This window comes from Papio anubis, chromosome 15, assembly GCF_008728515.1.
Source record: "Papio anubis isolate 15944 chromosome 15, Panubis1.0, whole genome shotgun sequence".
In the NCBI taxonomy this organism is placed as follows: Eukaryota; Metazoa; Chordata; class Mammalia; order Primates; family Cercopithecidae; genus Papio; species Papio anubis.
This window is the reverse complement of record NC_044990.1, coordinates 49,841,097-49,865,480: the sequence shown is the minus strand read 5'-3', so window position 1 is coordinate 49,865,480 and position 24,384 is coordinate 49,841,097. Positions and strand designations below refer to the sequence as shown.

At 33.8% G+C, this 24,384-nt stretch overlaps 1 protein-coding gene across 2 annotated transcripts in view; it reads left to right on the top strand.

Moving 5' to 3' along the window:
• DACH1 (dachshund family transcription factor 1) overlaps positions 1 to 24,176 on the top strand; it is a 435,501-nt gene extending 411,325 nt beyond the window's left edge. For both annotated transcript variants that reach the window (XM_017951299.3, XM_017951301.3), the window contains one exon: positions 21,451 to 24,176. In XM_017951299.3, coding sequence (XP_017806788.1) covers positions 21,451 to 21,488 — 38 coding nt within the window. In that variant the 3' untranslated portion in view covers positions 21,489 to 24,176. The remainder of the gene's footprint in view (positions 1 to 21,450) is intronic.
• Positions 24,177 to 24,384: the final 208 nt, after the last annotated feature.

Below are 24,384 nucleotides of genomic sequence, written 5' to 3'. Positions count from 1 at the left end.
ATGTACAATTATTTTCTTTGTGAGAAAATTAGAACATAGACATTTACTTAAACCCAACAATGCACATAGAAGGGCTGTGAATTCTCATAGTTTAGTGGTTCCTTTGCATGTTATTTTACAAAACACAAAACATGCAAAAACCTTTCCAGTGATTTTCTTAATGGCAAAAATGTATAGTCAACAAAAAGGTGAAATTTTATGATGCATTACAAATCTGCAGACTTTTATATTTTAACACTTGCAGTGCTTTAACATGAAAAAATATGTGTATAATTTTAGCAGTATTAGGTGACTAATGCTACTTTAGATTTATGAGAGACTTGAAAGTAATAAATCTTGTTTTTCTGTATTGGCAGGATTTATGATTTCTGAATAAAATGAGTTAGCAATGTGACAAATATAAATATAAAACACTAGACTTTTTCTCTCTTCTTTGTGCTTAATTTCAGTTTGAATTTCTTCTCTACTTAGCCTTTCTCATCTCCTTTTGTATACCACTATCTGAAGGTCTATACTTTCATATGGTTTAGCTAATAAATACAAAATATAAAGATATCCCACAATAAAAAGTTCTGGATGTTCCAAAATCGTGAATTTAAACTATAATGAAGTCTCAGAATTGCCCTTCTCATCTCTTTCACTCAAATAATTTTCTTACATTTTCTCTCTTCCTGATACACTGCAACTGTTATAAAATCTTCACTGCAGTATAGAATGGAAAAAATATGGATGAACACATTCTTCCAATATGGCTTCCAGACTGCTATCAATATACTACTCTGAGAATCATCTTAGGAACAGTTTGAGAGGACAAAATTTTTAAAATAACTCTTTGTTTTTAATACATATCCTCTTGAATTTTCAAAGTCCATGTTTAGTATTTTAAAGACACCAAGATCCTGCTTTAAAGTTCTGCATTAAAAGTTAAGCATGTTTGACTTATTGAACTAGCATTTCTTAAAAGTATATGGCATATAGCCTTTTTATTGAATTAAAAGTAATAATATTTCATGGAATGAACTTTGGCAAACTATTGTCCGTAACTCTTGTAGAATCTATCTGTAGCAACCAATTCACTTTAACAAATGCTTATACACTTAAGCACAGGGCCAAAAAAAAATAACAATAATAAAAAAAAAAAGCAAAAGATATATCCTTTCTAATTCACTTATAATCTAGTGGGATATACAGAAACAAATAATTCAAATAAAATACATATTTAGTTAATTGTTTTTAATATAGCTGTAGATATCAAGATGTTGTTCACAGTGGCAGGAATTTTAGGTTGAATTTTATTTATATAAAGGTATGAAATGCTTGTGCATTAGATTTTATTATATGAAACAGAAACAATTTTAACAAATCCAAAGAAAACTATATCATGTATATGCATGTCTCAATATTTAAAAGCCAATATACTCTATAAAATATTTAGGTAGTCATACTTTCCAATTTTTCTAGTAGAACTCATTTCTAGCTTTGTTGGTTGTAAGAACTCACACAATATTGGAAGCATGCATCCAAGTCTAAAATTGATTTAATAGGTAAAATCTAAAAATTTAGAAATCTTGATATTTTTTCCCTAAAAGATGTAAAAGGTCTAGAATTCTTATTTAATAAAGTTTTCACTTTAACCTAGTACTTCTAAAATGTAAATAAACTGCTTTCAGAGTACAGGCAACTGGCAGAGTACATTCCAACTGGCTGATTGGTGAAGATTTATTTAAGTCAAGATATGTAAGTCTAGATCTTCTGAGAAGCCATATTATTAACATATTTTGCAAAATTCTTGCAAACAGAAAATAAATAAATATGATTGTTTCTCAGTATGGAATTGGAGAGATTCACAAATAATCTTTATTAAAGTTAAAATCTGGCCCCTCCTGTTTTTTTTTTAATTCTGAAATCAATATAGTAAATTCTAAAAATATACACATTATATAAAAGGTATTCATATAGGTGAGAATAAAGAAATAAAAGATGTAATTCATTCAGAAAAGAGGTAATGAGGGTTCATCCTTTGGTGTCACATAAGGAATAGAGTAAGAAGGTGCATTTGAAATATAAGGGGTAAGTCAAATTGCGGTACTAAGAAAAGGCAAAAGCCAAATGGCTGTGTTTGAAGTTGATAATCTGGAACGAGATACAGGCTGGTGTAGATGACGATTATTTTCTCTTACTAATATGGGGTGTGATGTGACAATGTGTCATTTAGATAGAGTTGTAGAGTAAGCACCTCAGGAGATACGAAGCAGGCATTGGAATGTGAAGTCCAGATGAGAGACACAACTTTGAACATAATTGAAGCTGACAAAAATCTCTTGCATTGAAAATATAGAATGCCTTTGCATAATCTTGATTTTATTATTCTGAGAAGTGAGTCAAGTCACTCCCCACTTCATCCTTCCACAAAGAAAAAACAGTAATAAGAGGAACAAAGACAACATTGCGAAGCAAAGTATGTTCAAATGGCTATGAGTTAAAACATTTTGTAACATGTTACATTATCCTTGTATGTAATGAATGACCTAATAATTTTTAGAAATGGATAAAACATAATGTAGCTTTTTGTGTGTGTGGGAGTTAGAAAGGACGGATTTGAATTTTGTCCAGGAAAGTGAGTGAAATAAAACTGGGACCAAGAAATTTACAGTGTTAGATTACGTACATGAAATTAGAATAGTGAATGATAAAAATACAGAGTGTTATGTTAGATAATTCATGTTTTGACTTAGTTATTTTGCATCTTTGTTGATTCTGCAGATTTTATCTATGACAAACTGTCAATTCAACTCTTGCATTAAGAGACATGTATTTTTCATGATATTGTTTCATATGGCAATATGTTGGATACCAGTCCTTTCAAGTAATCAAACTTACATTGAATAGAGTCATAAACAAAAAAGCAACAATAATTTACTCTCATTGTAAGCTTTTCCCTCCGATGCATAGATATTTTTTGAAGTCATTTGAACAGTATAATGCATTCTTATTTTGATGAAGGGAAAGTAAAAATTATACTTATTCTTTAGTCTTGGTAAATAAAGAAAAACATGCTCATGTAATAGTCGCCCGAATTATCACAAGAAAGTGTATGTCATACCAAAATAATACTATTCTCACACTGCATTTTAAGCTTTAGGAACCTCATGATCTCTTATATACAGTGCATTTGGTAATAGAGTCATCAAGTGTTTGTTTAGGGCTGCAGCGTTTAGAATTTTTATCAGAGCACTGAACTTGTAAAGAACTAGAGCTGTTACAGATGGCTGTACAGTTTTGAACTCTTTACACAGGCACCGCGATGCTACAAAAACCTGATGGGGAAATAGGCAAGGTTTATTATCCAGGACTTAAAAGTTAATATTCTTAGAGCCATGCAAGTAGGTTTTCCTGAGAAGAAATGAAACTGAAGTCTGTCCAGATGAAATCAATGTAGAGTACCATGGATTTTAAGATAAAATCAGCATGTTGAGTTGAACAGTTTGCTATCATCCAAGTGCAACTGTGAATTAGCCCTAAAAGAGTAGTATAGAGTTCCTATGGTGGGAAAATAAAGATTTTTATTATAAAGTGCTTTAGAACTAAGCCTAGATGAATTCCTTAAATTCATAATGCTTCTCGAAATCTAACCTTAATTCAGGATATAATAATCCACATGGTGACATAAGTTAATTTTATTCATGTCACAATCACTAGTGATGGGAAAATAAGGCAATACTGACAGTAACCACAGCCACGAGCTATTAATTTTAATGGAAATAGTGGCCTATGTTACCATGACCCAGGGCAGAATTTCACAATGGGCATGAAATATACATATATCAGCATTTATCTTCTTTCTAAATATATGCACATTTATTATAATATACTTTACATGTTTAGTTGTAGAGTTTTTGTATTTATTTTTTGAAATTATATTAAAGAAGTTTGGCAATCTTGTGAAATTTAATATATGCTGAGAACAATCCAGAACTTTCCAAAGATGTAAATTCTAAGTCCACAGCGCTAAGATGTTTCCTGAAATTCTTCATTTCTAGAGATAGAGACAATTTTTAAATTGCAAAATTATCTATTAGTTTTACAGCTTTTTGTAATAGGACATTTTGCCTTTTTTTATTGTTACTGCTTTCAATTTTAGAAAGCACTTAGTGTCTTACATTTGTTATTGTTTGTGACCAGTTTGTTGATATTTTCATGAGCAATTTGCAAAGGATGAGGTCTGTTTCCTTAGAAAATATGCAGTATGATAAACAATAGTTTTAAAAATTGCAAGATACCAGATTTAAACAAAATTGATCTCAGCCAATTACCATCACTGAATCAAAAGTTCTCAGGAACAGGAAATATGTTGCCTTGTTTCCATTCAATCCAGTATCTTTTTAGATGCTTTTAAGGGAAAGATCTGGAATGTGGTTTTTCCTCTTTTGTCAGTTCATTAAACTGTAACAACTTCAGCAGTAGGGACCTATACAATTGCCTGGGTAAGTTCTGTCACAGTCCATTTAGTGACCTGGTGTGGTCGTTATTATTCTGAGATATTTTTGATCTGAGAATTAAACTATTGCCAATTATTGTTTTTATTCCTGAGAAGGCCACCAGAGATCATGAAATAATATCATCACTCTTTAAGGAAAACCTATTTTTATTCCCAGTACAATCGAAGCACCCTAGGATAATACAAACAAATTATTTCCACCTACTAAAGAAGATATATATATACACACACACACACATATAGGTAGATATAGATATATCTATCTATATCTATCTATATAGACTCTCTCTATATACAGATAGATAGATATATGATATATATCTATGATATATGATAGATATATGATATATATCTATGATAGATGATAGATATATGATATATATCTGTGATAGATGATAGATATATGATATATCTATGATAGATGATAGATTATCATATATCTATTTGTCTCTATATATGAAGAGGTGTTTGTGTGTGTGTTTGTGTGTGTATGACAAAGCAAGTCTTTTAAAAGTGTGAAAATAAATAGTTTGTGATTTAGAATAATTTATCTTTTTAATAGCAAATCAGATGTTTGTTTTGATTTTTGCATATTAAGAATGATAAATGTTCTGGGAAACATGCAAGTTAGCCTTGTTCTTCTGAAAGGCAGGCAGGCTGGCTGGCTCCTAGGAGAAATCACAACGTAGCATTTGGTTTGGTGAGTTCACATGATCTGGAGTTATGTTAGCAATCTTCTCTGTATTTCAGAAGAAAGCAGAGATAGTAACACACTAAAACCCACAAGAACTAAAATATTTACCTGTGACATTGACCAGCACATCTTTTCTATTACAGAATGACTATTAGTGACACAACAAATTACCTCAAAACTTCATGGCTTAAAAGAATATTTATTACCTCACAGTTTCTGTGTGTGAGGAATCGGGGACTAGCTTAGCTGGGCCTTCTGCTTTGGGTACCCCAGACTACATGAAGGTGTTGGCAGGCCTGCAGTCATCTCTAGACTCCACTGAGGGCGACTCCACTTCCAAGCTGACTAATGTGGCTGTTGCCATGCCCCCTGTCCTCAAGGGTGCTAAATTGAGGGCCTGGGTTCCTTGCTGGCCATTGGCCAGAGGCCACCACCAGTTCCTTGCCACATGATACTCTCCACAGGGCAACCCAATACATGGCAGCTTGCTTCATCAGATCAAGCAGGTGAACAGATCTGGGGAAGAAGGGTGTGCCTGCAACTTGCAAGTTACAGTCTTTTTAGAACCTAATCTTGAAAGTGACCTCCCATCATTATTACCTTATTCTCTTCATTAGAAGCAAGTCACTAGTTACAACCCACACTTAAGGAGAAGGTATCACATATGGCTGTAATTGTAGGAGGCAGGGGCATCGCTGATTATCTTAGAGGATGCCTACCACAGAAGGCTCTTCAGAAAATAAAACTGTCAAGTACCCTAGTGAGAATGGAATCAGAACAAGGAGTATAATATATTCCAACTATTTAATGGATTTAGGAATATATCTAAAGATAGACCAGATGTCCATGTTTGTCTTTGAAAATAACTTCATCCCTGTCTGGTTAAATTGGCTTGATTAACTGCTTTCTCCAAGCTTCATTTCAGGGCAAACATGCTATTGATTCTCATATTCTTCCTTTAGTTATGATATTTCTGTCAATGTGCTTTCTTGCCTGTTTGCTAGTCATTCTTTTTAATATAACATTGCACATCTTTGATCTGGTGTCTTCTGTGTTGAAGTTTAGTGCACAGAGGGCCACCTTACTTAACAGTTCTTGTATAGGATGTTATTGTTCTCACCCATATACCGTCTAAACATCAGTTGATGATTTCATTAGATAAGATATAAAGAAAAGTTATTTCCCTATGGAAGTGTCACTTTTTAAGCTAGAAAACTCCTATATTTACTGAAAAGTTTTGAGAGCTCTTTTACTGAACTTTGCCTGTCATTTGTCGAGTTGAACACTAAGCCAGAATCTCAGTTCAGCTTTGTGTAAATATATTAAAAAAGGCTTTAAAGAGGTAGAACGTTATTCACCCACAATTACCTCCCTAAACAAATATAACATTTATTAAAAGTAACAAATTAGTCATGCTGTAGAAAATAGAAAAAAAGTAGAAAATGTTGAACTTTTAAAAGCCAGATGATGACTTTTTTTCCTTCCAAACTTAGAAGAAAATAACTAGGCTTTGACAACAGCTGCCCTTCTAATTGCCACCTTTGGTTTTTTTCTTAGGAATAACACATAAATTTATTCTGAAAACTCAATTTATTCAGAGGATTTTTTCTGTTTCTTGCAGTTCTGAAAAGATATAAAGGCTTGAAATGAATCAAAATATCCCTGTTTTCCTTCTCTGTAGCATCTTATTTGATCAAAGAATAAATCACTTTTCTTCTATGCTCTGTTTTAATTAAATATATTGGATAATATGTCCGTTCATCACTTAGGATCAGATTTGCACTTGTGTGATTATTTCCTTCCTCTCTTGTTTCTTAGTCTTCTTTCCCTCAGAAAGGAATAGAAGAATGGAGAAAGTAGTAGACATTTCTTTGTCGTTCACTTTGATGAAATCCGGAGGTCTCACCTTCCAATTAGGACAAGGTAACCTAAGTGCAAAGTACCCCATTCTCACTTGCTGGTACATTAACCACTCTGATGGCTTCTTGCTTCTTACTAATGAATGTTTAATTAGAAGACACACACAAAAATACTTTACCAAAGCATTTCTCCAGCAATAGAAATTTTTTCTTTATTTACAAAAGCAAAACAAAACTTTAAAGAGGGCCTGTGCTCTGCTTTTTGTTTTTGTTTTTGATAAGCCTTTAAAAGATAACTTAATATTTATTTCAAATAGAGTCAAACAGAACAGTAATTTCTTATACTAGTAAATGTGCATTGCATATGCAGTCCTAACTCAGTAACAGGTAATAAAGTTAAGTAGACTTCATAAGCTCTACAACTGTAAATTTGCCATTCAAACATGATAGACCAATAGACTAGAATCTAGCTAATGTCCACACCCTCTGTCCAGTAAGTTTCAAACCTGATATTTCTGGAGAACTCTGGTAAGAAAATCATGAAGCATTTGTTTCCTACCTAATACTTGAAGAAACTTCTCAAAAACCTCATTGCTAAGCAGAAAAAAATATTTCTCATGAGAACACTGTCCATATAACCAGTGAAACAGTGTATGTGGATAGTAGAAAGGGTAAATCTTTAACTAGTTATTAATAAATATCTGATATTGCTGACATATTGAAATTATATTTCACTGAGGCAAACTTTTTTTTTTTTTAATTTGTGTTTGAAAAAAGAATTTAAGCTAGGTACAGTGGCTCATGTCTGTAATCCCAGCAGTTTGGGAAGCAGAGGCAGGCAGGTCGCATAAGTCCAGGAGTTTGAGACCAGCCTGGGCAACATGGTGAAACCCTGTCTTTACTAAAAATGCAAAAATTAGTCAGGCATGGTGGCACACGCCTGTAGTCCCAGCTACTCGGGAGGTTACAGTGAGATGAGATAGTGCCACTGCACTCCAGCCTGGATTATAAATGAAACCCTGTCTCAAAAAACAAAACAAAACAAAACAAAACAATACAAATAAACAACAAAACAATTTAAACTTACAGAGGAGTCCAGGAACAGTGTAAAAACTGTTATGTATTCTTTACCAAGATTCATCAATTATTAATATTTTGCTTCCATGTGTTTTAACATTTTCTCTATCTACATAATATTTTCTGAAGCATTTGAGAGTAAGATGCACATATTATGGCCCTTTACCTATCACCTAACCCGTATTTATTTCAAGGAGTATTTATTAACAATAAAGATGTTCTCTTGTATGTAAACACAGTATATTTATCAGTTCAGTAAATATTTCTTTGACAATACTTTTATCTGATCTGACATCCAAATTCCAATTTTGTCATTTGACCCAATAATGTCCTTTATAGCATTTGTTTCCCTTCATTACTGAATCTAAATTAGGGTCACATATTATATTTAGTTGTCATTTCTCTTTAGTCTCTTTAATCTTGAGCATTTTCTTAGCCTTTTAAAAGTAATTTATAAAATTGACATTTTTGAAAAATACAGTCCTTTTCTTAATAGAATGCTTCTCATTTTGCATCTGATGTTTCTTCATGTTTAGGCTCAGGTCATGTATGCTAAGCCAATATACTATCCCAGTGGGGCTGTGTTCTTCCCAGGGCATAACATCTAGAGTCACATAACATCCATCTTCTCCTCATTTTGTGACATTAATTTTGATAGTTCCTTCCATATATTTTTATTGAGCCCTTTCCATGTACCAGGCAATGCTCAAGATGCTAGAAATGCACAAATACGGTATTTTATCTGCTCTTAAGGAGATTTATAGCCAGACTTTCAGCAATTTCTGTAGGACAGTGAAGCATTTTACTTGTCAGTGTAAGAAGACAACTTCGGAGAGATGATAGTCTGGGTCCTATGACAAGTGTATAGGACAGGAACAACATGTAGGTTTTAGCAATGCAATATATGGGATCCCAACTGTGTGTACATGAGTTTATGCCACTCATTCGTGACTAAAACACTTTGTCGAAGGGCTTTCTTAACAGTAATCATAGAATTGCCTGTTCTTTGTTGCATAGACAAACAATAGATAGTTGATGATTCTGATGATTATCATCATCATCATTTTTGTTAATTTTGCTTGGTTGTGGTCATGGTAATACAGTTTTAAGAACATTCAGTTCTTGAACAGATTTTAGTTCATAGAATCACAGGATGCAGATTTTGACCCCACTTGGGGCAGATCCTTGAGTACAGACGAGAATATCATTAATACCCAGTAAAGAGAGATCAGCTTCCCTTTGGTAGTAAATTCCTCTTTGCCCACATTGGAGTTTCAACATCATAGTTTAACCTGAAATTCAGGCAAAGGGCCTCTTCTTTAAGATACTGACAACAAGGTCACTTCCAGGAGGAACTGAGATGATGTAAGCTGATCTGACCATTTAGGAGAGTATTTTGCCTATGGCTAGAGTTGACTAAATAACTCTAAATTGGCTGGGCTTCTCCATAGTCATGTGTAGATCTTCAAAAGCCTTCTTTTCTCATTCTTCAGTTCAGAGGATTGCTGATCAGTTTAGTTTCCCATTTAGAAAGAACGTTGTGGTCAGATCAGCTTGCCCAGTGAGGATCTCTTCTAGCTCCACAATTCTCATAGTCTAGTTACACCTGCTTCAAAATGTCGAATTGCCAAAGTTCAGGTCTCTCCTTATAACTTGAGCTTACCTGGAGTCTGGAACAAAGTTCCTTTTCATAGAAATAACAGGGTTTCATTTTTACTGCTTTGTCTTAAAAGGTAGTTACAAGCATACCTCAGAGATATTGCAGATTTGGTTACAGACCACTTCAGTAAAGCAAATATCACAATAAAGCAAGTCACATGAATTTTTGGTTTTCCATTCCATATAGAAGTTATGTTTATATTATACTGTAGTCTATTAATGATGCAAAAAACCAGTGTACATACCTTTATTTAAAATACTTTATTGCTAAAAATTCTAACAATCATCTGAGTCTTTGGCAAGTTGTGATCTTTTTGCTGCTGGAGGGTATTTTCTCAATGTTGATGGCTGCTGACTGTTCAGAGTGGTGGTTTCGGAAGGTTAGGGTAGCTGTGTCAATTTTTAAAAATAAGACAACAGTGAAGTTTGCCATCGCATCTATTGACTTCCTTTCCTAAAATATTTCTCCATAGTACGCAAAACTTTCTGACAGCATTTTACCCACAATAGAAATTCCTTCAGGGGAGTCATTCCTCTTGAATGAAACCTGTTATTGCTTTATCAACTAAGTTTATGGAACATTCTACATCTTTTGTTGTCATTTAAAGAGTGTTCACAGCATCTTCCCCAGGAGAACATTCCTTCTTAAGAAATCACTTTCTTTGCTCATCTGTAAGAAACAACTTCTCACCCATTAAAGTTTTATCATGAGATTGCAGCAATTCAGTCACCTTTTCAGGCTCCACTTGCAATTCTAATTCTCTTACTATTTCCAGTACCTCTGCAGTTACTTCCTCCACTGAAGTCTTGAACCCCTCAAAGTCATCTATGAGGGTTTGAGTCAACTTCTCTCATACTTCTGTTAATATTTATATTTTGACCTCCTTCCATAAATTAAAGATGTTCTTAATGGCATGTAGAATGCTGAAACCTTTCCAGAAGGTTTTCAACGTACTTTGCCCAGACCCATCAGAGGAATCACTATCTATGGCAGCTGTAGTCTTACAAAATGTATTTCTTACATAATAAGACTTGAAAGTCCAGTGACTTCTTGGTCTCTGGGCTGAAGAATCGATATTGCATCAGGAGGCATGAAAACAACATGGATTTTGTTGTACATCTCCATCAGCGTTCTTCAGTGGCCAGGTATACTGTCAATGAACAATAATATAATAAAAGAAATCTTTTTTTTTCTTAACAGTAGATCTGAACAGTGGGTTTAAAATATTCAGTAAACTATGCTATAAACAGATGTCTTGTCATCCTGATTTTGTTTTTCCATTTACAGAGCACAGGATGAGTAAGTTTGATATAATTCTTATAGTAAATGAGCATTGGCTTCAACTTAAAGTCACCTATTGTATTAGGCCCTAATAAGAGAGTTGGCCTGTCCTTTGAAACTTTGAGGCCAGGCATCGACTTCTCTCTAGCTATGAAATTCCTAGATGACACAGCTTCTTCCAACAGCAGTCTGCTTTGTGTACATTGAAAATCTGTTGTTTAGTATAGCTATTTTTAATAGTGATCTTAGCTAGATCTTCTGGATAATCTGCTGCAGCTTGTATATCAGCACTTTCTGCTTCACCTTGCACTTTTATGATATGGAGATAGCATCTTTCCTTAAACCTTATGAACCAACCTTGCTATCTTCAAATTTTCTTCTGCAGCTTCCTCACCTCTCTTCACCTTCTTAGAACAGAATGAAGTTAGCGCTTTCCTCTGGGTTAGGTTTTGGCTTAAGGGGATGTGGTTGGTTTGATCTTTTAATTCAGAACACTCAAATTTTCTCTGTATCAGCAATAAGGCTGTTTTGCTTTCTGTTATTTGTGTGTCCACTAGAGTAGCTGTTAATTTCCTTCAAGAACTTTTGCTTTGCATTCACAGTTTGGCAAACTGTACAAGAGGCCTAGCTTTTGGTCATTTAGGACTTTGACATGCCTTCTTCACTAAGCTGAATAATTTCTAGCATTTGATTTAGAGTGAAAGACATGCAAGTCTTCCTTTCATTTGAGACTGTGGTAAGATTATTAATTGACCTAATTTCAATATTGTTGTGATTCAGGGAATAGAGAGCCCCAAGGGAGGGGAGAGAGGTGGGATAATCAATTGTTGGTGGAACAGTCAGAACACACACACAACATTTATTAAGTTTATTGTCTTAATTGGGCACAGGTCATGGAACCCCCAAAACAGTTACAATAGTAACATCAAAGATCATTGATCACAGATCACCATAAAAGGTATAATCATAATGAAAAAGTTGAAAATATTGTGAGAATTAACAAAATATGACACAGTGACATTAAGTGAGCACTTCCCCAGTGTGGAGTTGCCACAAACTTTCAACTTGTGAAAAAAGCAATATCTGTGTCCCACAATAAAATGAAGCAAAATAAAAGGAGGTAAGCCTGTACCTTATCAAACTGTGTTTTATAGCTTTAGATGATCTCTTGTTCTCAGAACATGTTTTCAACTGGCCTGTGTTCTCGCATGTACTTTCTTATTTGAAGAGAACTGAAAAATATATAAAAGCGGTTTGTGATTATAATTTTTTGGTCTAATTATTAGCCACAATCAAGAACTTTACTTCATACCAGCCTTTTTTTATTTTTAATGATGCAATAAATTCTTTTACTTTAAACTCTGGGATACCTGTGCAGAACATGCATGTTTGTTACATAAGTATACATATGCCATGGTGGTTTGCTGCACCCATCAACCCGTCACCTAGGTTTTAAGACCCGTGTGCATTAGGTGTTTGTCTAATGCTCTTTCTCCCATTGGCCCCCACCCCCGACAGGCCCCAGTGTGTGATGTTCCTTTCCCTGTGTCCATGTGTTCTCATTGTTCAACTCCCACTTATGAGTGAGAACATGAGCATACCAGCCCTTTTAAATAAGGCACATTATCTACTCTGATTTCAAATAAGCGGAGCCATGTTGGTCTATTATGTAACTCATTGCCTATTTCTTTTTGTTTTTTTGACACAGAGTCTCACTCTGTTGCCCAGGTTGGAGTGCAGTGGCTCCATCTCTGCTCACTGCAATCTCCGCCTCCCAGGTTCAAGCAATTCTCCTGCCTCAGCCTCCCAAGTAGCTGGGATCACAGGCATGCACTACCACGCCCTGCTAATTTTTGTATTTTTAGTAGAGACAGCTTTTTGCTGGTCTCACACTCCTGACCTCAGGCCTCCACCTGCCTCGGCCTCCCAAAGTGCTGGGATTACAGGTGTGAGCCACCACGCCCAGCCACTTCATTACCTATTTCTTACTGTGTTGTATTTGGAGTGTACAGACAAAGTACCCTAGTTGTTGTGCTTTCCTGCACACTGTCTTTGCTTATTGTCTAGAATAGCACCCAGTGCTAATGGAAAAAGCATATAAAAAGGATATGAGGTTTAATATGATGTCTAGTCCTCTCTCACCTTGACCCAACTCTGTAGGCCTCAGGTTCCCCAGTTACAACCTTGAGAAAAAAAAAGAAAAAAGAAAACACAGAAGTTGTTACTACTTTTCCAGTTTTTACTTTGTAATTATATTTAAACAACATAGCTTTTAATATATTAGTCTTCAAACGTTTGGAAATCACTTGCACTGTTACTATCTACATTTCATGAGAAGAATTGATAATTATTCAGTATCTTCTTATAAATGGGCCTGTTCAGAAACCAGTCTCGCCAAAATGTTTCTCATGTTTAATGTAGACGTTGTGTCTCAGCTTTTTTGCTTTAGCAGTAGCAGAATGTTCTTACTCTAAATATAAAATTATAAAAAAAGCAAGAAACAATATTTTCTTTAATTAGCTTCTTCCTTTGGGGATTTTAGAAGAGGGGTTATGACTTGACAAAGATCCTTCCCATCTGTTCCTGTTTGTTTGCTTTTATTTTGACTTCCTTTCGTTGTCTTATCAAATATCACATGAATCATTAACATTTGTTTTTATCGCTTATTTTGGTTTCCTTTACTTCACATGATGAAGACATTATGTTGAGAGAGACTCACGGCTACTATATTTTATATTAACCTCAAATTCTTTAAGTAAATATTAAACTTTCTGGACATGTGATGTGATGTGTTTGCCCTCTGTTGTGTTAATATTTTCCTCAGCTCTGAAAGAGTGAGACATCTGCATATATAACTGTTTTGTGAAAGCAGCAAATATCACTAGATTACAGGTGCCTGGATATAAGTTTTGAACAAATAGATGACCCGTCTAAAAATGCGACTTCCTAACAGAAAACGCAATTTGTTAAGTCCTTCGTACAAAAGATGTGTAAAAGATCCTTGTGGATGTTTGTGAGGGAGTTACTCTCAAAACTGGAACAGAAATCTAATTGCACATTGTGTGATACCTTTCACAGGCATACAACATAGTTAAGGATTTGACATGATTTCCACAGTGGATAAATTGGATTTTTTGGTGTCAATTTGAAATTGTATTAATTTATATGTCATCTGATATAAAATCTTGTCATATAATGTGAGTGGGGTTTTTTGTTTCATTTTGTTTTTTTGTTTTTTTTTTTTTTTTTTGAGACAGAGTCTCACTCTGTCCCCAGCCTGGAGTGCAGTGGCATGATCTCGACTCACTGCAAGCTCTGCCTCCCAGGTTCACGCCATTCTCCTGCCTCAGCTTCCTGAGTAGCTGGGACTACAGGCGCCTGCCACCACGCCCGACTAATTTTCTGTATTTTTAGTAGACACGGGGTTTCACCATGATGGCAGGATGGTCTCGATTTCCTGACCTCGTGATCCGCCTGCCTCAGCCTCCCAAAGTGCTAGGATTATAGGTGTGTGTGAGCCACCGTGCCCAGCCATTTGATTGGTTTTTAAAATAAATGATCAATCTATTTAATAATCTAGTTTTTATATATGGAATAAAAGCCAAATTCTGCATCTGTCTATATGTATTAGATGTTAGCAATAACTTCATATAATAATACATGCAAAAATATTAAACCAAACATTAAACTTAATCCATGAATGCAAAACTAGAAATTTTGAGATAGACTTCTCCTGTCTCTCTCCTCAGACACAGTAAACAAAATATATAAAATCTCTATACTGATTGGGTCTGATTTGATGGTTTCAATTGTAGTATAAAATCTGAGATCCAGTTTTACAAATAATTTACAAGTTTTTCTTCAATATATTGTCTGTAGATCTAAATCTTCATAGTAACAAACAACATACAAAAATTCACATTCGCAATAAACTATTCAGTGATCCTTCTTATATACCAAATGCTTTCTTAGACACGAGTTACTTTCTTATACACCAAATTATAGCTGTAAGCATCACATCACAATGAACTTTGAAACTATTAGGAATTTGTAATTTAAATAGTTTCGCTCAACCCCTACTCCCAAATGCTTTTAATTAGAACAGAGTTTTTAATTAAGTACTCCCATGCACAAAGTTTAGCTTGATGATTTTTCTGTCATATCAACCTCCCTTGCAAAAGCAAACAATCATTGTGTTAAAGGAAGGTATTTTCTTTGAAACTGGGCTGTAAGAATTCTAGTTCTGATTTCAGGTTGTCCAACGGAAGCTTTGCAGGCTAAAATGAAGCCCTGCCCCCAGGAGGAAGGCAAAGAGCAGATTCACAAGGCAGCGAGACAAATGGTACTAGGTGTTTAGGAGTCAGTCCTATAATTCTGTGTGTCAAAGACATATTTTTCCGGGGACAGTCCAGTTGCTTATTAGAGGAAAAGTGATAGAGTAGAACGGACATGAAATTTGAATTCACAGAAATGTCAAATCGCTGCACTTCCATTTGCTAGTTCTGTGAAAAAGGGAAAGATACTTAACCTCTCTATGCCTTAATAGCTTTATTTGTAAGAGGCATTACTTTCTTGGGTTGATGGGAAGTTTAGGCTTAAAATCGACATAGCACCTTGAACATCACAGGTGCTCAGAAAATATTAGCTTTACTGATACTAATCATTATTGCCAGTTTACTTGATCTTACTGTAAAGCTTTCGTCCATTTGAGATATCAAGGAATAATTGATTGGTAAACTTGGCTCAGCATAAGGAACAAACAGGAAATATATTTTTTCTGTGTCAAACACATACAGAAAGAACTAAAGACAATGTAGGAAGTGGTGGGCAGGAATGAGATTATCTAGTTAGAGGGTAAGTATGATGTACAATGAGTAACCCTTAAAAAAAAGTATGAATAAGCCCTCTGAGTTTCCAGATGTAAACAGCACACCTCTGAATAATGAGGCCTCAGCCATGGACACGCTCCAGGGGTTCCAATAATTTCTCTTCTGCAGCTCGTTTTTGCAAAGTCTTCTCCATGGCCCATGACTTCTCTTGCTGTTTGAAGAGTCAGGAAAGGAAAGAATATTGAGACCATTATTATATAACATACAGACATGGCACAGTTTGAATTATAGGACCATATATCCTTTCTAGCACATTTGCTATCCGCCTTTCATTCAAGTGGTTTATTAACAGAAGGCTGAGTTAGAACCACAGCCCCATAATTCAGAAGCCTGTTGTTAGTTCCCTGGGTATGTCCATATGCAACTATTTACTGTGGGTTACAGGGCCAATGTAACTTCTCTGGAACATTATAACATTTGTTTAAAATTTTGTTCCTACAGGCTTTTATTGACCTACAAGTATGTTTTAATAAATATGACAAAATTATATGATAGAACTGCTTTTAAAATAAGGGTCTGTAAAAGAAAGAAAGATAGTCAGTCTTCAAGGGTCTGTCTGTGCCTGGTGCATTTCTGCCTCTGGTGGATTCTAAAGTAGAGGATCTCTGATGTCTAACTACCTGAATGTGACAGGTGGGATCTATTTTATAGCTGACATCTTTAATGCTTGATACATCTGTCCATCTGTTAGAAACATTAGTCAAAAATTTAATAGGAGACATATTTATTAAAAGTAGAATTACAGCAGATCAGATGCTGAGCACATAATTATGTAATTTTTATAAACATGTTTTACATAAGACCCATGGTAAAGATGCTTATGAAATACTTATTACTGGTATATTTTCCAAATCTAAGAGAGTTTTATTTAAAATATTTAGTTTTAGATAAACTTCAAAATTTCTAACATGCTAATAATTTTTATTACATAGACATGTTAATGTATTTCTTTCTTCAAAAGTTTAACATTTGAGGCCACACTAAAACTTTTAATACAAACATCATGCTGAAGCCTTCTCATTCTAATACTGGTAGAAAGAGGCAGCTGCCTCTTCCACGGGGCTTATCATCGGGGAGGCTCACTTTATATGACTTCAAAGTGAGATAAGCGCTATAGAGTAATTCTTACGGTGATAGTATTGAGGAGTAATGAGTGGAGTTCTTTTCAGAGAAGTTCAATAGGAGGCAGCAGAAGGGGAAGTGGGGAAAGAGGGCGTACTTGTATTCTAGGCTTCTCGAAGGAAGAACAGGCCTGAGTGTTCCAACACAATATAGAGTTTGGTGTGCTGTAGAACAGACAGGCCACTAAACCTAGGGGAGAGAAGTAAAAGATAGGACTGAAGAGGAGAAGCAGCACCAGCTTAGGTACCACTTTGTAGACCATGGAGAATAATTTGACTAGTTAATGTACATATGGGTCTTTTAAACAAGTATTTATACTTAATGGATTATTTGTATAAATCCATTTTTTGCTTCCAGTTTCTTTCTACCTAATATACTGTAGATCACACAAGATTAGAAAACTATATTTAATATTTTAGTGGCTTTTCTTCATTGTACAGAGAGTTAAGAGTTCCACAGCAAGCACTGAAATGTTACTTTTGAGCAAATTATTACTTTTTATAAAGTTTATGAAGGACTTAGGTTAATGAAATTTGAATTCTGGGGAAGTTTACAAGGTCTCTCTTCCCTCTGTTTAATCCTAGGAAATATTGTGTATTTTTAAAAAAATGAGAATGGGAATGATAATCTCAATATAATTGAATACATGCTACAAATAATGAGACAATTGAAAAGAGAGCTAAGTAGGGATAAATAAATTAAGGGATTAAGAATTAGAAAGCTTTGGCAAAAGTAGCAACACTATCTTTTTGGATACTTCTGTATTCTCTGTTACTAGATTTTTAAACAAATCAGTGTTGCTTTATGTAGTAGAAATCATTCGAATCAAAATTATCTTTAGAACAGTCCAATTTTTAGCCAGGTGGTAGTAAATATACGAAAGACAGAAATTTTTATTTTGTTTATTTTTATAATATTATTAGGTTTGTTTACTGAGTGAGTAATTGAAACTCCTGCTATGCTGAAATCACAAATAATTATATATTACTCCTATAATGTAACTGAGAAAAACATAGTTTGGTCCCACAGGTGAGTGCAATTAAGCTAAGCAAACAGAAGAAATAAGGCCATATTCCATACAAAAACAACAAATGTTTCACAATATGTCAATATGGTACTGCCATATCCTTAATTAGAAATAAATTTTTACCTAAATAATATGGCCTTGATACTAGTATTTGATTAATACCTGATTTAGGAGGTTCCAATCTTTATTTAATACCACAATGTCTACTGCTGAACTATAGTAATATTTAGTATCAATCAGAAACAATAGTTAGGGGCCAAAGAGGTAAAATCCTTTTAGACTGCACGTCTATACATATCTACAGGGAGAATTAGACACAGTTTCTTCATGTCTTTACATCGTTGCTCAGAATTAGAGTTCAGTAGGATTAAAAACATGTTTTCATTGGTTAATTTTAGGTTATGTTTTACATTCAAACGTGTATGCTATTTTGAGGGAGTAGATCTTTATTGTGATTATTATATGTTTCAACTGTTAAGAAAAATCCTAGCATACGATTGCTGAACTGAAAAGCTAAGGATATTTCCTTTTTATTTGTTCATTTAGTAACTATTATTTTTTAATAGAGATGGGGTCTCACCATCTCTTGACCAGGCTGGTCTCGAACTCCTGGGCTCAGGCAGTCCTCCCGCCTCAGTCTCTCAAAGTGCTGGCATTACAGGTGTGAGCGCAGCCCTGAAAAGCTAAGGCTATTTAACAACGTTCAAGTAATCATTATTACTATTCTTAAAGTTGAACTAGATTAATTTTAAGAGAGGCAACTGATATTTGACACAACTTATTAGCATTTAGCCAGTCTGAGGCTACTCTCATGGACATCCCTGCCTCTGGGAGGGAAAATTGTGGATTTGGGATGTTCATGATATAATACATTTTTATATTTACATTTATAGTATTATATACTATTAGATGTAATAATATATAATAAAATAATATATATAAAATAAAATACTTTATAAATAAAGTAGATATTGAATTATACATATTATATTACATATAATAATATATAATAATATATAATATGTATAATTCAATATCTACTTTATGTAAACCATATGAAATCTGTATCTTTCTAAAGACCTATATCTGATTAATGCATTCATTTAACACATATTTACTAAACTTACAGTAGTCCCTCTTCATCTATAGTTTATCTTTCCATAGTCTCAGTTACCCATTTTCAACAATAGTTTGAAAATGTTACAGTATTTTGAGAGAGAGAAAGGCTGCATTTATATAACTTAGAGTATATTGTTATAATTCTTCTATTATTATCCATGTATCTATAATTGCATCATTATTATCTATAATTGTTAATCTCTTACTGTGCCTAATTTATAAATTAAGCTTTATTGTAGGTATGTATGTATACAAATAAAAAAACATAGTATACATAGGGTTTGGTACTATTATCCATGGTTTCAGGCATCCACTGGCAGTCTGGACATATACAGCACAGATAAGGGAGGACTACTGTATACTCTATGCTTGGGATATATCATTGAGCAAAACAGAGTTTCATGACATCTTGGAGGTAGTATTTCAATGCTACAAATGTTTATTAAGATGTTTATTGCAGCATTATTCACAATAGCCAAGATTTGGAAGCAACCTAATTGTCCATCAGCAGATGAATGAATAAAGAAAATGGTGTACCCATACACAATGGAGTACTACTCAGCCATAAAAAGAATGAGACCCTGTCATTTACAGCAACATGGATGGAACTGGAGGTCATTATGCTAAGTGAAATAAGCCAGGCACGGAAAGACAAACTTTGTATGTTCTCACTCTATTTGTGGGAGCTAAAAATTAAAACCATTAAATTTGTGGAGATAGAGTGTAGAATGATGGTTGCCAGAGACTGGGAAGGTTAGTGGGGAGAATGGGGAGGGAGCAGGGATGGTTAATGGGTTCAAAAAAAATAGGATGAATGAATAAAATCTAAACATTTGATAGCACAACAAAGAGACTATAGTTAACAGTAATTTGATTGCACATTTTAAAATAACTGAGAGAGAGTGGATTGTTTGTAACATAGTGAATAAATGTTTGAGGTGACAGACACCCCATTTGCCCAGATGTGATTATTATGCATGTATGCCTGTATCTAAATATGTAATACACCCCATAAATATAATACAGGTACCTAATATTTACCCACAAAAATTAAAAATATTTTTTAAAAAGGAAGGATTATACAAAATAGAAAAAAATGAGAGGAACATGTAATTTGGGCTTACCAATATTTCTATGTAAGTTCCTTGCAACTTACTATATCCACTATAGATTGTATAAAAGTAGTTGTATGAAAGTTGAAGGTGAGGTCCACAAATATTTAGACTATCTTTTTTATTTCCTGAATGTACTATAGGTTATTTATGTTTTCTTACATTTCTAATTCTTCAAGTTACCAGACATTTTGCAAACATTTACATGGCAATATGCACTTTTCAAAGCTCAGAAAACTTTCCTTTTCTCATTGTTCTCCCTTCTACTGTATATATTAAAATTTGAATTTCAGACCTACATTAGACAAATATATACAAAGTTTAGGCCACACCAGGAAGTGGACAGATTAGAGTGTATTAAACATTTGAGAAATAGGCTTATGTTTGGTATTGTTTTATTTTTGGTTTGGATTTTTAATTTCCTATTTCTTATTTGTGCTTCATTCAAATGGATTTATTTGATGTCTCCAATATTTGATTTCCTTTTCTTTTTCACACAACTGTGTGTTTGCTCATTAGTAAAAGTTGAGTAACATACAGTGTTTACATTTTAATATTTAATTGTTGGATGAATCTCACTTCAAGGGGTAAAGGCTATAGTTCATTGACAGTGATGAAATAACCTAGGTGGCTTTCATATAAATAGCAACGAATGTGTACAATAGTTACATTACATGGTATATTTAACAACACTGCTAAAGAGTAAGATGGGAGTTCAGTCTTTCCTGATGGAGATACACCTGAGTGCATTCAGAGAAAATTTGGTTCTGCAAGCTTGAAGGAAGTAATTGTTATTCAACAGAAATCAACTAACTTTGCATATCAGCAAAATACACACACATACTCTTAGCTATTTTCTGAGTGCTCTGGAACTGATATCAAAATAACAAATATATATTTATGAGAAGTAGAAATGCTGTATTCTTTTCAGCCACATACACTCAGTGTAATTATGAAATTAACTTTGAGAAGATGTGAAAAAATGTTACTTCTTAACCAAGTAAAGATCTAATAAAAACTTCAAATTTTATATCAAGTTACATCATTTTTACATGCACATTTGTACCCCCAAATGCCACGTCATTAATTAATTTTTTACTGTTCATTTCTAGATGGAAGACTGTATTTGAAAACTACTGTCATGTACTGAATCTTTCCTGTTGAAGAAATCCATGTTATAGAAAAGAACTTTGCAGTCAGACATTCGTCATGGGAAAGTTCAGAAAAAATAAAGTCCTTTTAAGGGAACTTCCTGAATTTTGTGTATTAATGTTCTTTAAAAGTTTAAGTATTCTACAAAAAAAAAAAAAAGTTTCCTCCATTGATTTTCACCTGTGGTTCATACCAGAGACCTGAGAATGTTTGTAAATGTACAAGTATCAAAGTTCTTACAGTTAATTACTGCAACTTGCTGCTGGACAATTGTATACAGAGTTAAAGGCAGGTCTGAATAAGACCTAGCTTTGTTTTTTTTTTTTTTTTTCTAATGGAATGAACCATTTTCCTCTTCTGAAAATTCTGTATCGGAGCACATCAAAAGACTCTTGTAGCAGTGGTTACCCAGACTTACAGAATTATGTCCTCCAGAAACCAGCAAGAACACTTGGAAAGAACTTGTAGGGGGCATAGAGGATTCTTGAAAAATAAATACAAGAGTGATATTCTGTTACATTCAGTTTCAAACTCTAATTGTGGGTTTTCTCCTGAAGAATTTTTTTTTCACATACTTTCCAAAAGACCAACAAATGGATGTTGACAACAACCCAATGAAATAACATTTTGCGTATCTGAAAAGAAGCATTGAATACAAGCCAAAAGGTTTCGCTGAAGGTCTTTTCTTAAAAATAAAAAATATATATAAATGTAACATGTTTTCATTCCAAACTGGTAGTGGTAGATAGACTTAAAGATAATAATGTTGCTTCTTATTCAAACTGTTGGTCATATGTACAGTATATAAACATAAAACACACAAGGAAGGTATTATGTATGCAGTAGTATACTAGAGTTTAGGAAAATGAAAATTTTAGAAAATATGTTTTGTCACCCTGTCGGTCAGAAAGACGGCTTTCTGGTTTTAACGCATGCAGGCATGTAAATATTTGTCTGGAGTCACAGTATTAATGAATGAGATCTTAAGCATCTGGTGGCATCAGAACTCTGTGTCAGCCACTTTTATTTGTATATTGAACCCTAGCTAGTGCCCCAAGCTGCACTATTGGGAATGGATTGTGGCTGAACAGCAAATCAAAACACCAGAAATATTTTTATATGTTAATGTCATATTATGTTAATGTTACTGAAAACAAAATCTAACAAACCTTGATGTACCAGTCCAATACCATGTAGCGCTGAGTGATACAGTTAAAATGTGCTGTGCTTCCCACCCTTGTCAGAGGGAAGGGTGGCTGTGTGTTATTTTCACTGTCTTTTTGAAAGTTACAGTATGTGTTTTCACTTTTGTGCAGATAACTGGAAGTAAAGCGGCAAACAGTGCTTATCACATGCTAAAGTTACCTTCTCTTTGTTTTTTGCATATCTGGTATTACACCTTTAAAGACTGATATGAATCAGTACAGTCACTATACATTTTATGATTTTTCTGTCATCTTATAATTGTATGATCGTAACATTATTTATTACCACAAAACAGCAAAATCTTCAATGTCTAAGAAAACTAGCTTAAAATGTTTAAATATAGTTCTGATTGGGTATTAATTACTTGATTAAGAAAAAATTAACATTATAGATATTCTAGCATTACGCTTCTATACCTTTTAGGTCTTCCTTGCAATACTGGAACATAATTCTTTTGTGTAGCTCACTATTAACCAGCTAAGTTCATTTTTTTGATACCATAAAAAAGTTATATGTATAGTTCCTATGTTAGCTTGCTTACAAAGGGAGCATTATTTTTATTTAAAGTATTGTTAGTAAATGCTTTGTAGAAACTTGGTTTTCTAAGCATAGTTCTTCCATAACCACCTTTTGTTGTTTGAGCACAAGAGATTATTTTCCTAGTTCTATGTATTTTTTTCCCCTATATGCAGTCTTTAAAGGGTTACAACACTTAAAATTGAATGGACTTGTGTCAAGCTTTTGCATCATACATTTTTTGAAAGATTTTTTTAAAAGCCTACAACTTACATATGTAGTAGAATCAGCCATTGCTCTGCTCCTGGCATAGAGTCACCTGTTACGTGGATTAAATAGTTTTAAAATACATACTTTGAAGACCTTTGAGAATGCTTTAGTGTTTGATTTGAAATAAAAGGAAATTTTAGCAAGGATTAAAGAAAAAAGCTATCAGCTGTATGTTAAGAGAGACTCTTACTAACATGTTGTAAATATTACAATTCATGAAATGTTATTGTAAGTCTGTAACTTAATTTTTTCCCTATTTTAGTTATACAGGTTGGTTTGGAAATTTGTGTTTTGGCATAAACAAGTAAAATGTGCCCATTTTATGGTTTCCATGCTTTTGTAATCCTAAAAATATTAATGTCTAGTTGTTCTATATTATAACCACATTTGCGCTCTATGCAAGCCCTTGGAACAGAACATACTCATCTTCATGTAGGACCTATGAAAATTGTCTATTTTTATCTATATATTTAAAGTTTTCTAAAAATGATAAAAGGTTATTACGAATTTTGTTGTACAAAATCTGTACAAAAATCTGTTTTTACATCATAATGCAAGAATTGGAAATTTTTCTATGGTAGCCTAGTTATTTGAGCCTGGTTTCAATGTGAGAACCACGTTTACTGTTATTGTATTTAATTTTCTTTTTCTTTTCAACAATCTCCTAATAAAACTGTCTGAAATCTCCCTGTGACTTTATTTACAGTTTGCCTTTATTAAATTTTGTGAAATGCATAGCATTGAAGGAATATTTACTTTCTAATGGGAGGCATCTAAAAACAACATAAGTCAGCTCTTTGCAATGCAAGGGGAACAATGCTCAATGATTTTATTTAACATGCAACTGCTTCTATCTCTAATATGAATTACTGTGGTGAAAAACATCATAAAAGCACACTCTG